Source organism: Alligator sinensis, unplaced genomic scaffold (assembly GCF_000455745.1).
Source record: "Alligator sinensis unplaced genomic scaffold, ASM45574v1 scaffold1329_1, whole genome shotgun sequence".
NCBI classification, from domain to species: domain Eukaryota; kingdom Metazoa; phylum Chordata; order Crocodylia; family Alligatoridae; genus Alligator; species Alligator sinensis.
The window spans coordinates 1225833-1240980 of NW_005842460.1; the positions used below are offsets into that span (position 1 = coordinate 1225833).

Genomic DNA, 15148 nt, shown 5'->3' on the forward strand with positions numbered 1-15148 from the left:
CCCTGGCATTCTCATTTTACTGCTGGCCTCTCTGGGAGCTAGTAAAGCCAAATGCTCGCTCTCTATTGAAGATGTGGTCATGAGATGCATCTATTTCTACCAGAGAAAAGAGCAATACTCTCGTCCCTTGGTTCAGATTCACAGCTGTAGGCAACATGTATGCAGCTATTTTCATTTTTTAAACCAGTACCTCTGTTTCCAAAACTGACAGGTACAAAGGAACAGCAGCACCTTTTATCTCAAGGGTCAGCTCCATCCAGCCCCAGGAGAGAAGATTGCATCTGAGTGAGAAAACAAGCTGCTCCCCTGCTAAAAACATTTTGGTAGGGAAAAGGCAGAAGAGTCAGACCAAAAAGCTTTTGGTCTAGAAATAAAGTAGCCGTGCTGACAGCAGGGGGGAGGGCAGCAGTTTATGGTTAAAAAGAAACAAATCCAGAGTGTAATGCAGAACAGGTCAAATTTCACAAGAGCATATGGAGAAAATAAATATAGTGGCAACTTGGGAAATTATCTGAACCATGAGGGAGAAGTCATTAGTTTTTCTGCGAGTAAATGGAAGAGAAAAAAAAAAAGCATGCCCAACACTGCTTGGATTCCCCTGCTCCAGGGCTCCACCAGCTGCCAACACTGGCACAGGAGTCCCTCGGGGAGCTGTTCCTGGAGGTGCCCTGCACGCAGGGCCAGACAGTGGACTTCTCTAGCCGGCGCAATCTCCGCTGCCTGACAACGCCGAACCTACAACTTGAGGCATGCACAGGCTGATCCGAAGAAGTTCCCCCTCCTTTTGCCTACTCTCTAGTTCCTTGTTCTGATCTTGCTTTCCAGGGGCGACTGCACCAGGTCAGAGTCTTCTAGAGGTTCAAACCCGTGTCGGACCAGCCGACTCCACCAGCTTTACTCCAGGGGAACAGCAAAGCCCACACGGCTCGTGCATTTTGCGAGATGCCACGCAAAGGGACACCTGCCCTGCACAATGCAGACGCTATGCACCAGAGACAGCGCCTGCAAACTGGCACAGCCGAGGCAAAGGAAAGCAAAGCAGAGCAGCCAGAGGCCTGACCAAATGCAAGGAGTCTGCTTAGCTGTTATTTCCATTTTAGCACCTTTCCAGCTATAGCCACGTGCAGGGGCTGCAAACACAGCTACCTCCCCCCCACAAAACTCAAGCCATTTCTAGGCACATGCCTGTATGGCCAGATGACATGGGCTCATGAATGCCAGTAATACAAGAGGTAACACCGTGGGACCCAGACAACTATACTGGGGTTAGGGGTGCAGGGAAGACACAGATCTAGGCTCCTAATCCCCATAGGAACGCAAGCCCCACTTGGAGTCCCAGCTCCTCATGCATCAGGTCCAGCCCCACATGCCAGCCCAACTCTGGCCACTGAAACAACTCAGCCCCAGCTGCCTCAAAAGACTGTTGAAGAACAAGTCACGTCATTTTTCTTTAATTAATTTGCATAAAAATCTCGTTCCATAATGACACTGAAGTACATTTTAAAGCATCCGAAATCACAACCCCAGTTTGAGCCCGTCTGGGGCACAGCAGCTCTTTCAGTTTGAGCCCGTCTGTGGCACAGCTCCGCTTTCCCTTTCCTAAGTCTCACTTCCACTATTAGGCAGCGTTTATCTCAGCAGGAGACTGGAGCAAGGACTCGGAAAGCACCTTGCTGCTGTTCCTACCACCGGGGTGCCAAGTCCTGGCCCCTTTGTGAGTTTGGCTCGGCACCCGCTCCTCCCCCTACGCTCCCCAGACATGCTTTGTCACTAAAGCAATGTGATGGAGCCTGCCACAGCCATTCCAGTGCAACCAGCATGATCTGGTAGGGAGTACCTGGCATGTGCTTCAGGTAGGGGGGAGGGGAAAGCATCAGCCAGGTTCACAGGATGCTCCCCCCTTGCCTTGGAGGGGGAAGGATAAAAAGCCAATACAAGCAGGTGTGCATGTAAAGCGCTTTACGAGGGAGGAGCAGCAGGAACCTCATTCTACATGTGAGGAAATGGAAGCAGAGGAAGGCAAGACACCACACCCAGGGTTACATCAGCAGTCAGTGGCAGAGCTGTCCCCCACCCCGCCCCATTTACCAGACTGTGCTGCCGCCAGCTGCAGGGCTCTCCTTAGGCACTTCTCGTGCCTCCCTCTCACGTGTCAACCCGTCCCCCTCTTCATTGCCAGCCGTGCCTGGAGCAACCTCACATTCCCCCTCTCATAAGCTGCTCTGGGAGGGCTGGGGACCAGCCAGCCAGAGCTGTCAGAAGCGGCCTCCTGCAGCAGCCCCCGCCCCACCAGTTACAAAATGAAAAGGAACAGAACACTAACAGATATAACTTACTGTTTAAATTATTTTAAAAAAGTCTTTAAGAGATTCTGCGACATGTTTTAAATACCCCTGTGCCCCGGCCCCTGTGGGACACGAACCCTGGTCGGGGCTTTGTTCCAAGAGGGGACAGACCCCAGCGATTCCAGTGGGATTTGGGGGGGAGGGAAGGGGGGGGGCAGGAGCATGGAACAGAGAAAGGGTGTTTCTTATTCTTTCACAGCTTGGAGGACTGCGCTCTAAATCCCAATAATAAAAACGATAATTAACAGGTCTTTGTGAGGCAGTGGAAGTTAAAACAGCCCCTTCCCTCCCCTGCAGGAGCTGGCCTGAGTCCAGGCCGGGGCGAGCAGGCTCGTCTGTACAAACTCAGTAGTAAAAAGGGCTCTACTTGGGGAGTGGCGGCAGGGGTGGGGGGGGTTCTGATGGCAGAGGGGGCGGTCGGGGTTTGTCCGTGTTGGCGGCTCTGGCGCTCCCAGCAGCCCGCGGATTCAAGTACTCGGTGTACGAGTGCACAAAGTCGAAAGCAGGGGGCTGGGTGGGCTGCACACCCTGGGCACTCAGCAGTGAGTGCAGCATGCTGACTGTATCCTGGTAGTCAATGGCCTGGGTTGCGTTGTGGCCATTGGCCCCGGCAGGACCTTTGTCTGTTTTGCTGTGGGCACCCCTGGCTTTGCCAGCCTGGGGCAAGGGAAGGCCAGGGGTGTCTGAGCTGTGCCCAGGTAGCTGAGCCGCGCCAGGGAGGTGGGGGTAGAACTGCATGCCAGAAGTTTTGGAGCTTTTACTGATTTTTGGTGGGTGCTCGTGCACTACAGTTGACGCCTCCTCCGGGAGCGGCCTCTTTCGAGCGGAGCCAGACAAGCCAAACCCCTTGTGAGGCACGGCACTCTGCTGGCCACTGTGCTTCAAGTCTCCAGGCCGCTTGTTCCCGGCAATGCTGGTGCCGGCTGCTGGCTGCACGTGCAAATGTTTGTGAATATGGTGGTTGTGATGGTGGTGGTGGTGATTAGAGGAGTGGCCCTTGTGCTTCTCCTTGTGGTCACGGCTCTTCCCGCTGCTCTCGTCTGAGGAGCTGTGCCTGTCTGAGGCGGCCGGCACCTTAATCCGCATTTTAATCTCCTCAGGCTTGGAGGGCAGCGGCCTGTCTCCGGCGCCGCCGGCCACAGGGATCCTTAGCTTGAGGGCAGAAGCCTTGTCTCCCTTGTCGGCAGCAGGGCGCTCCACGCTCTCTGAGCCACCGATAGGGATCTTTAGGATGATGGGGGAGGGTGTGCCCTCAGGCTGTGCCTCCCGCTCCCGCTGCTGCTGCACCAGCAGGTTCTGCGCGGCATAGGCATACTGAGACCGCACATTGGCCTCCATGTTCTCCAGCTGCCGCTTCTGTGCGGCCAGCTCCTCGGCATGCTTGGCCCGGTACTCCTTCAGTGACACCTTTGCCGAGGGTGCGCTCTTGCTGCCCTGCTTCTGGTACGTGGTACCATCCTGCTGCAGAGGGTGGTCGGCGGCTGCTGCACCCTCATTAGTCCTGTGACCTTGGCTGGCCTCTAGTTTGTGCGGCGGGTGCTGGGACATCCAGTGGTCTGACTGCGATGTCTCCAAGCCGCCCTGGGAGCTGGGCGAGTCTGCAGCAGCTGAGAGGGAAGATGCAGCACCTGCGGTGGAGGAAGTCGACATGCTCATCAAGCCCGCGATGTTCATGTCCGAGCTGTTGTTCCTGGAGATCATGCTGAGGATCGTCTGCTCCGAGAGGCTGTCATCCTCTCCTTGGTCATCGGGCTTGGATTTCTTGGCTGCCTGAGAGGCCTGAAAGGAGACAGAAAAGGCATTTGCATGCTGCTGGCTCTGCACCTCAGGCCCCGTTCCTTACTGGGGTAGGTGCGGGCTGCTGCAACTGATACCACTGCCTCTATGCAAGGCAACAGCAGGCCTGAGGAGTTCATGAGCAGTTATCCCAGTGGTGCAGCTTTAGCACGTGACTGTCTTGCAACAAGTCTGGCTTTCCTTGGGCTTCCTAGATCACCCAACCTTACCAGCCAGCTAGGCTAGATAATTCTCAGCCAGCATCTTCTTGGGGGAGCACATCACACTACAAAGGTACACGCACCAGCAAATCTAGGCCATGCTGGAGTGAGAAGCAGCAGCCAGCTGGCGCACAGCTGCAAGTAGCAGCCATCGGGAGGGCAGATCGCTCTCGATTCAGGAGGTCAGCCAGCCTATTCAAGAACCTTGGAAGCCTTGAATGCTGCTAGAAGGTAAGTGTAAATTAAAGCTCAGTCTTCAGGGAAAGCAGCAAACAAGCCTTTCCACCTCTGCCTGGGTAAGAAGCATCCAACTCATCCACAGGGAATGAGCTCATCAGCCTGAGCTGAAGAAGAGCGAGGCTTCCAGCGCACTAATTCAAAACTCATGAAGACAAGCATCCGTGGAATTTTGTTCTGCGGCATTTCCCTCCCCAGACATTGGCTGGCGTTGTTAAGAGAGACACCGCACAAACGTGGCCCAGACACTTCACAGACTGCGTTCTCTAGGAGTCAGCAGTGGGAAGCAGCCCAGCACAGGAGATTCTTACCCGCCAGTTCCGGATGCGTTTGAGTCGGTTCGGAGTTTTCTCGAGGATCTGCAGGAACTCATGAGTCAGCTCTGCAAAGGAGACACACAGAACAGAGACAGGAATGTCAGAAGGATACAGAGCACCCCCTGCTTACTGATGGGTGGAGCTACTCGAGATGAGATGGAGCTATTCCAAGAAGGGAAATGCTGAGAACTAGTAACACTGGCCCACATTTAAATTCATCCCCTTTCATGCCTTTTACTGTCTCTAGTGTACCACAGAAGCTGCCACGCTGGAAACCTCAGCAAGATCAGAAGCCCTTTGAGTCCATGAAGCGGCCGTGTCTGATTGGCAGACCCAGGAACAGAGATGCCAAGATAATAAAAATGCCTTTTTGGGAGGGAACCTTGCTCCAAAACTTACCATCTAAGAGCTCCAGAGTTACAGTGCCATCAACGTATTCCCACCAGTGCTTCCCATCCGTGGAGACTGGGATCTCCCAGTTGGACCACTTACAAGCCAGGTGGATACAGACGCAGGCCACAACGGGAGGGGTGTACTGCAGGCTGAAGGTGGTCAGGTGCAGGCTGACGTCACCAGCAGGGAGAGAGAAACAGAAAGCCATGAACTCCCAAGCCTGAACCTCAGCACACACAATCGCCTGCTGAACAGACACTGCGGATGAGGTGGGCATGGTGGGAACGTTCCTGAAGGGACACGGGCAATTCCTCCCCTGGTACGGCCCTGTTTTACAGGCGTCTCTATCCTGCACTGCCAATGCGCTCGTTGTGCCCCTGCTCTGTTCAAACCAATTCAGCTCCGGGCTTCTCCACAAGGATTCCCACAGGCCTGTGCCAAGCGTGGGCTTTGAGGCCTAGCACGGGGAAAAAGTACACCCCTGAGCCTGCACGTGCCCCATAAAGTCAGGGCAGTTAGGTTATTTGGTCATGCCTGGGCTCTGCCCAACCTGAAAAGAAATTCAGACAAGTCCGCTCCTGCCGCTGAAGCAAGTTTACGTGGCTGGAGAATGCAGATCCCCAAGCCACATGGCGCTCCTGTGAAGTCAACCTGATTGGTGAGGACACATGTATTGTCACGACAGACCGGAGAACGCACAGGTCACAAGAGGAAGCCTATAGAGCCTGCACCTCCCTTGAAGTTTGACCTCATCAACCATGCAGAGCTCCAGACAGCAAAGCAATGAAAAAAAATCAGCCACAGCCAACACAGGCAGGTGCTGGCAGAACAGGTGCGTCCCAGGAGGCACAGAGAGGCTATGGAAAGGAGGAATGATTAAGGAAAGCCTCACCCCCGCTCTGTGAGATATTTATCAGAGAAGCACAAGTCATGACTTCTCGGCAAGGCGGAACCGCTTCACAATTAAAGCAGGGAATCAATCTGTTCTGCACAAGAGCCACAGCGTGCCCTCCACGCACTTACAATGCTCACTCCAAATACAGGGTTTACAAATGCACTAATTTAGGAGTTAAAATGGATTACAACGGGCTCCTCAAAGAAAAAGAGATGGGCAACTTCTGAACTGTCCCGGATGACTTGATCAAGTGAAATGGACTCTTCCAACCTTTACTACCCTTCAAACATAACCCATGCCCACTATTTATTTTTAAGAAACGTAAATTGTAATTTAGCCAAGTCATTAAGAACTGCTGTAAATGATTATGAATGTTATAGAAGCTAGACAAGCTGAAATGGGGTCATTCCAACAGGGTTAGCTCAGTTGGGTGTTACACTTTCTCTACAGGTAACGCACACAGCACTTCTGGCTGATGACTTGGTGGCAGAAGAGGGAGTTGGAGGACACCTCTGCTGAGCAGAAATACTGAGCTCAAGGACTGCCATTCACTGACACCCCTGCCTTCCCCACAATCTCCTAGCACTAGATCTGTTAAACAAGACACTAGCCATCGAGTCAACTGGAAACTGAGAGCTACGTTTAACAGCGTGCCCCACCTGCTTTTGAGCTGCTCTGACTTATTAGCGACCCTCTGTTTTTCAAAGAAGTTGAGATTAGCAAGAGATCAATATTTGATCTTACACATCATTAACTACCAGCGTGGCATTTTGTGCTTCTTGTTCAGCTCCCTAATGAAAATCTTTGTATAGGAATTTATTTACACCAAATATTTAAACACATTCAAATGGAGAGACTGTGGAATCCTGAAGCCAACCGTCATGAACCCAGGATATTCAGCCAGGGTTTCACTTGAAGTTAAGATGGGTAAATAACCTCAAGTGCTACGTTTTAGTGACACCATAAGGGAGAAAGCGAAACAGTTGTTTTTAAAAATGTGATCAAGCTAATCTGGAATGCCTAATTCATAACATCATTTCATGGCATCACTACAAGGTAGAGTTAAGAGTGCTTTAACTGTGCATTTCTTACCTTATACTTTGATTTCTTAAGGGTAACCTTACTTCTAAATCCTTGGTTTTGTAATAATTGGTGTGGGGATAAATATGATGTCCCTAAAATACGTTTCACAGGCAGAGGGGGGGGTTTCTTTTTTTTACCCATAAATTATAACATACTTTCCTCTTTTATAACAGTCTGTCTGGGAATCCCACAATACAACACTGTACTAAGGTCCCGCAAACTTCTGAATATAAAACACTTTGAAGTTCTACACAATGTTTCCACAGATCTTGCCAGAGCAAGCTGCAGGGATGGAAGGAAGGGCATTACCTCCCCCTTACAGCTGGGTAAAAGGACACAGGGAGGGAACAGCCTGCCCAAAGTCACATACCAGCAGTGGCAAAAGAAACAGATTTTTCCAATGCCAGTATTCTGTCTACACTAGAAAGGATTTGCTATTAAAAGCAACTGGAGATGCAGCTCTCAGACCAATGCAATCTTTTGATCAGAGTCCCCTCAACAAAATACACTATACCAGCAAAAGGACTGCATCAGCACAACACTGGCTACACTGGAGTTTTTGCAAGCAGAGCCATGTCTAGCAAGGGGTATAGGAAAAAAACAAATTAAACTCAGGCTCCTTTACCAACACAGCTCTGCCAGCAAAACTTGGCAGACCTCTAGACCCAGGCCTGACTTTGTGCCAACATGATATTTTCTGGCAGCTTGCGGTAATTTAGGAATCAGAGCCCCCAAAAGACTGTGATTTCCCTCCTTTAAAGCTTTTTATTATATTACCAGGTCTAACTTCTCTCAACACCCTCAAGAAGTCAACCTAGGTTTCTGCTGCATATGAACAGCCCAGACCAGAATTTCATTCCGTGGGTTTGCATGAAGTAATGATGTAGGAGTTACCATCGTCCACCCTTTTTTTCTTTAATCAAAGTTCTAATTCCTGTCTTTTGAAATAAGAAATAGATTTTCCCATTCTAATTTGAAAGCCCAAAAGCATCTCCAGATATTTCAAGAGGAAAAAAAAAGTCTTTGTTCTTCTTCATGTCCATCACTTTAGGAATAAGGGTCCAGCTTTACAGACCACTGCCTCTCATGTTGGCATACAAAGAAACAGCAAGACAGAACTGGCCCTCACATTGCCTCTCTTGATTTATAGTTGTTTGGGGTGGGACCTTATTTGTTCTGTGTTTAGACAGCACCTAGCACTGTGGTGCTCTGGGCTACGATTTCAGCGATCCAGGCCATACTGTAATGAAACTAGTAAAATACCGATCACATCCTTCACATCCTCTCTAGAATCAGTTTCTTCTGTGGATTTTAGCAGCAACTGAATTCCCTCTATATCTCCATCTAGAATATTTCAAATCCAATGGGAAACTCTGTGGGGCAGGGAGAGTTTCTCCTCTGGAATAGCTCTGAATAAATCCCTGGTATTCACTAGACAATGACCCTCCCCAAGAGATTACAAGACATACACCCTCCTACAGATAAAACCCTGGGCCAGAAACAGACAAATCAATTTTAAAGTAATAATAACCTGTTAGTAGCCATGAAGTAGGAAGTTTGTGCCAAATCCTTGCTGGCTGGAAACGAAAAAAGAGAAATAAGAGTTAGCCTGGATGCTGCTACAGAGGCAGTCAGTTAGCAGTGACCATGATGGCTAAGAACCAACTGTAAAGTATCTTACTGGTCTGATTAGCTCTAGCTCCACCCTGCACCCACTGTTCTACTCAAAAGCATGTTCTTTGTTTTGCTGCATTTCAATATAGTAATGGCCCTCTGTTCCAGTGACCTGCAACTGCAGAATCTTTATTCTAAAGCTCAATATACCACCATTAAACATACAGGATGGAGGTCTGGACATGTCCAGAGAGAACCATGAGTCAATGCTACCCCCACATGCTTAAGCAGCCCTTTTCTAGAAAAAAATGTTTCAAATTATAGAGAGCGTTAAGCTCCCTGTGTGAATCAATTCACCTATGACCAAAACACAGCTGCCTTTGTAGCAGAGGGCAACAAGCATACAACAGCATACTGCGAGTCTCTTACCTCGCACTAGCTGCGTGCACTTCACCACATGGGTATGGGGGTGATCGATAGTGATCTCGAAACCTGAAAGAAAAGAAGAAACACAAGGCCATTAGGAGACGGACAGAATGCACCCACGGTACTACATACCACGCGTGCCTCCTGCTCCTGGAAAGGCAAATCCGTTCCTTGTATTTCCCCTCCCCATTAAAATCTCCTGCTTTCTGCTCAGAGACAGACAGAATAAAGTAGGCTGTCTTCCTATATCCAGGAGGCTGAAGCTGCCCAAGTACAAAGCCAGAAGGTTATTGCTGCTTCCTGGTCTCCAAGTAGCTAAATAAACTTCACCTCACTGTAGAGAGAACAGCTATTAGGGATATTAGAAGAACAACAGGACAAAATCTCTTGCAAGAGCTGAAAGGAAGGAAGACGACAATGGCATCTGCTCAGAGGAATTTTTGTCACTCAAAGTCAAGAGGAAGAAGGTGTCTTCCTTCTGAGGAGTCTGAATATCAGGTGCAGGTATTCCTTACTCCACATTCCCATTCGGTACATACACTTTGCATAGACAAGCCCATGTGAGCAACCTGTTTTTTGCTGTCTAATTAGCATATTCTAAGAAGAACAGGGGGAAGGGGGGATGGCTAAGAGAAGTCACTGGAAAACTGAGCACAGGCTTCCTGTGTAACTGTGAGCAAGTCACTTAATACTTATGGGTCCTCATTTCACCACTGTGGAAGCTAGGGATCATTCCAGTTTAACTCACTTTACAGTGGAGTTAGAAGTAGCGAAGCTTTTTCCAGCACTTTAACTGCAAAGGGCTCTATATATTAATTGCCTTGCACACTGAAGAACTGTAAGTTTGAATATAACTTAACTTTGAATCCATCAGGATTAGTCATTAAAAAAAGGCTAATAAAAATCTAACAGAACCTCCTCTACAGGAGCTTCTATCATTGAATTATCTGGAACTGCAAGAAAGGCCCAATCTTAGAAACAATGAAGGGCTATGATTAAAACAAAAATGAAGAAAATTAAGGCTGTGACAGCTCTGCTGACCTTGAGCAAACACTCATCCCATAGAAATACAGTGCTCCACTGAAAACTGTTGCCCATCCTGGCCACTGCACTACAGCGCTGTGTTGCTATAGTGTTTAACAATCTGTATCCATAGAAAAACTGGCATCTAAGCAGTACAAAACCTGCTGGGGGAAAAAACAGGTCAAGCTTTACATGTTTACATTTTTCCCCCTGAACGCTTAGCTTGAATTGAAGTTAAACCTGAAACACTGACAATAAAAACAAGCCATGAGTTGAACGTGTGAGGGAAAAAAAAGTGGGGTGCCTGGACTCATGCTCTCCTGCTGGCCAGTTGCACCTCTGCCATTCGGCTGTGGAGAAGACTGGGGTTAGACTCTCCAATCTCCTCCTGGGTCCGGGATTTGAGTAGCAGCCCGTCCGCTTTGAAAAACTTACCCAGGGTCTGCAGTATAATGCTCTCTAGAATGACCAGGTCTTGGGCTTGTTGCAGGTAAGCCTGGGGTTGAGAGGACAGGCAGGTTACTCACGAGGAGGCACTCTGTATAAAGCCTGCACATTTCTAACACGCTCTCTCAGGAAAGCAAAAAACAAAGGGGGAATCATTATCCCACTCAGTGCTAGAGGGAACTGACACAGATTCCCCCCCAACAAGAGAAAAAGCAGAGTGCTGGGTGGACCCAATGCCCTGTTGGCAATTGTCTCACAGGGGCTGCTGCCGGATCCACGCTGGCCCAGTTTCTCTTCTGGGGAGACGAAGACCAGTTTTAGACACCACAGGACACATCAGCGGGAGCAGCTGGGTAAACAGTTAATTTTTTCCTAAAGCTTTGGGCTCTGGGTAAAGCTTCCCCCTTCGAGCAGGGTTGCATACTCTGTACCAGTAAGGAAGGATTCTCATGAGATGGGGAACAACAACATTTCTAGCAACCCCATCACTAGGTGGGAGAGAGCAGGATTGAACTACACACACACACCATTTTCTGCTCTTTACCTTGACAGTTGACATCCATGCCCTACTTTAATGCAGACGCCTTTAACACAGCCACTATGTGGCACAATTGATTCTCACATTCACACCAGTATAGCAGAAAGAAACAAGGGGGAGACAGAGCAGGAGAGAAAAGTCTTTTGCTATCCAGAAGCCAAAAAACTCTACAGTGTATAACAGCAGGAAACTTGAAAGTTTTGTAACCATCCATTCTGCAACGTAACTATTCACCTGCAGAATGAATAGCTCTGTACTTGATATAACGAGATATTTCAGGATACAAGACCCTTGGAGCACACTGTCATCCCTCAGCTTCCTCTCCCACCAAGTGACACAATCACATCACCAGTGTCCAGCCACTTACCTCACTCCTAGTGTCTGGGGGAGGATCCTGGGGGTGCAAACAGGCGTGTGCCACCTTGATAACGTGCTCTAGCTTACGAGGCTGTTCCTCTACCTTGGCTGCCAAGAACAAGGCTGCCGGTGCCACAGACTGCGTGGAGGAGGACGAAAGAAGGAAAAACCTTGTAATAAATGTCTGGAATCAAGGACAAAAGCAGAGAAGATCCCTTTCTGAAGTGGACTAGGCAATAATCACCCGTGTTTGTGTCTAGGATGTGCAAGATCAGAATGACCCGCAATCATTTCATATCTCTTGCCTTCCCAGCCAGCCAAGCCTCAACCTCCCACCATGGATCAGCACTGGACCCATTTTACATATGGGAAAACAGACACACAGAAGCAGCAAGAACTACTAGGGGACACAACATAAAACTAGCCAAGAGTAAGTTTAAAACTGACAAAAATAAGTTCCTTTTTTAAACCCAGCATATCATTCAAGGGTGAAACTTGCTGCCACCAGATGTGGTGGAAGCTGACGGTTTAGCCAGATTCAAAAAGGGATTGGACACATTCTTGGAGGAAAGGGGCATCCGTTGCCATTAAGCGCAGGGTCAGGGGCACAGCCTCTGAATCAGAACTTCCTAGACCTTAAGTGCTGGAGGCTAAAAATGAGAGGGCTAAAAGTGAGAGAGGAACAGGGTAAAAAAACCGAAACAAAAACCCCCTCGTCACCCCCTTTTTGCTTTCCCTTTCAGCACCTGCTCTCTGCCACTGCGCGACATAAGTCTATTTGATGTGCCATGGGGTCATGGGCCTTGGCCCATCATGGAAAACTATAAACATCCCTTAAGAAGGGAGGCCACTGAGGACACATCAGTTGGAACAACAAAAAAGAAAATCGGAACAGGAGTGAGGTCACAGGTTAAAAACAAGGAATTCGGAAGGGGACACAGAGCGGAGCACACCGACCAGTGCCCACTGCCCCCTGAACGAGTTGAGGGAACCTGTGAACACCGACCAGTGACATTTCGCCCAGAGCAGAAGAGTGCCAGGAAGAAAGGCCCACACTCACCTGGGCTCTCTCCAGCCAAAGCCTCCTTCCCGCTCCTTCCAGCTTGGCCAGAGCCAGAAGGAAGTTGACCAGGAGGTCCTGGGGCTTGGTGGGGCCATGGACAGGAAGCGCATAACAAAAAATGCGGGGAGACGCGCAGCCAGAGCCTCAGCAGGAGGTTATGGAGGAGGCAGAAAAGGGGCTGCAGCCTGGCACAGTCGAGGTCCTCATATGACACAGGCCTATTTGTCACCTTGAGGGACATGGACCTAGGCCCACCAGGTAACCTATTAAACTCCCTCAGATGGGGAGGCTACAGAAAAGGTGACGACAGATGGATGGAGATACATAATAAAAAACCAGGGACAGGAGTGCTGGTTAAAGGTTAATAGCATGCCACAGGAAGACACCTAGCAGAGCACACCGGACAGCATCCAGGGGCCCTCAAATTAATCCATGGAGCCAGTGGACATCACCAGTGATACTCTGCCCAGAGATGGGAAGGTACTAGAGACAGGAAAGCAGCCCTGCAGTCCCTGGGGACCCTCCCAGCCAAAGCCTCCTTCCTAGCAAGATATATGGCCAGTTTAGCCAGGGCCAGGAGGTGGCTGACCAGGAGGTCCTGGGGCTTGGTGGGACCATGGACGAGGAGTGCAGGAGCAGGGGGAGAGGGGGTGCAGCCTGGCACACTCAACGTCCCTGCGTAACAGGACTTTTAACATGTCAAGGAAATCATGGGCCCAAGCCTGACAAGAAAACTCTAAGCACCCTCTAGTACTGGGGGCCACTAATGATACTTTACTGAGCACTCAGGACAAATAATAGTGAAAACAGGGACAGGAGTGGATGTCAGAGATTAGAGTGCCAAGCAGGGACAACAAGTAGAGCACATCTGACAGTGCCCGCGGGCCCTCAAACAAGTCTAAGGAGCCAGTGGACACTACCCAGTGATACTCTGCCTGGAGACGGGAACGAGGCAAGGAAAGCGGTCCTACAATCCCCGGGGAACCCTCCTGGCCACAGCCTCCTTCCTGTAACCTTAGCCAGGCCCAGGTGAAGGATGCCCGAGAGGTCCTGGGACTTGGTGGGGCCACATTACAAAAAAAAGACACAGGGGAGAAGCGCAGCCAGAATCTCAGCAGGAGGTTCTGGAGGAAAAAGGCAGAAGAGGGGCTGCAGCCTGGCACACCTGAGGTCCCCGCGTGACAGCCTCTTTCCTGGTAAGATGCACACCCAGCATAGCCAGGGCCAGAAAGAGATTGACCAGGAGGCCCCAGGACTTGGTGAGGCTACGGACAGGAAGCACATAAAAAAAGGCACGGGGGAGATGCATAACGAGAGCCTCAACAAGAGGTTCTGGAGCAGGTAGAAGAGAGGCTGCAGCTTGGCACACTCAAGGTCCCAGCGTGACAGGACTTTTAATGTGTCAGGGAAAATCACAGGCCCACCAAGGAAACTATAAGGCCCCTTTATTACTGGGGGCCACTAATGACATGTCATAGATTACTTAAGACAAATCATAATGAAAATGAGGACAGGAGTGGAGGTCAGAGCTTAGAAGGGTGACAGTGAGCAGAGCACATCGGACAGCACCCACGGGCCCTCAAACGAGTCCAAGCAGCCAGTGGACGCTGCCCGGTGATACTCTACCTGGAGATGGGAACACACTAGGGACAGGAAAACAGCCTCACTCCCTGGGGACCCTCCCGGCCAGAGCCTCCTTCCTGGTAAGGTCCACTGACAGTTTAGGCAGGGCCAAGAGGAGGTTGAGCAGGAGATCCTGGGGCTTGGTGGGGCCACAGACGGGGAGTGCATACATGAACAGGAGCGGGGAACAGCGCAGCCAGAGCCTCAGTAAGAGTTTCTGGAGGAAGGAGGCAGAAGAGGGGCTGCAGCCTCGTGCGCTCCTGGTCCCCACGTGACACAGGACTTTTACCACCACCTTTAGTATCAGGGGCCACTAACGACGCGTTCCAGATAACTTGGGACGACTAATAACGAAAACAGGGACAGAAGCAGATGTCCCACGTGGCAGGACTTTTAGCGTGGCACGGAAAGTCACCGGCCCAGGTGCCTGCCAAGGAAACTATAAGCCCCGGGGACCACTATCGATGCTTTACGGATGACTTGGGGCAAATTACCGGCCTACTCCTCGCAGGCCCGGGGCCAGCCAAGGAAACTACAGCATCGGGGGCGGCTCATGACGTGTTATAGGTGACTTGGGATAAATAATGCGGGAACCGGGGACGGGAGCCCGGCCCTATCCTCGACCCCAGCCCCCGGCGCTCGTCCCGCCCCGCACTCACGTTGCGGTGGAACTGCGTGAAGGCCTGCACCATGTAGAAGCGGTGCACGTAGACGATGGCCGTGTTGATGGTCAGCTGCGAGCTGCGCGGCCGGTCAAGGAAAAGGCGCGGACGAGCCCTCCCCCCGCTTC

At 50.5% G+C, this 15148-nt stretch overlaps 1 protein-coding gene across 1 annotated transcript in view; it reads right to left on the reverse strand.

Annotated features, from left to right (window-relative positions):
• Positions 1–2344: 2344 nt before the first annotated feature.
• CCNT1 (cyclin T1) overlaps positions 2345–15148 on the reverse strand; it is a 14088-nt gene continuing 1284 nt past the window's right edge. The window contains exons 2-9 of the mRNA XM_006030771.3: positions 15018–15144; positions 11683–11811; positions 10766–10826; positions 9311–9373; positions 8799–8844; positions 5296–5459; positions 4891–4961; positions 2345–4124 (exon numbers count right to left, since the gene is read on the reverse strand). Of these exons, the coding sequence (XP_006030833.1) occupies positions 2709–4124; positions 4891–4961; positions 5296–5459; positions 8799–8844; positions 9311–9373; positions 10766–10826; positions 11683–11811; positions 15018–15144 (2077 nt within the window). The 3' untranslated portion in view covers positions 2345–2708. The remainder of the gene's footprint in view (positions 4125–4890; positions 4962–5295; positions 5460–8798; positions 8845–9310; positions 9374–10765; positions 10827–11682; positions 11812–15017; positions 15145–15148) is intronic.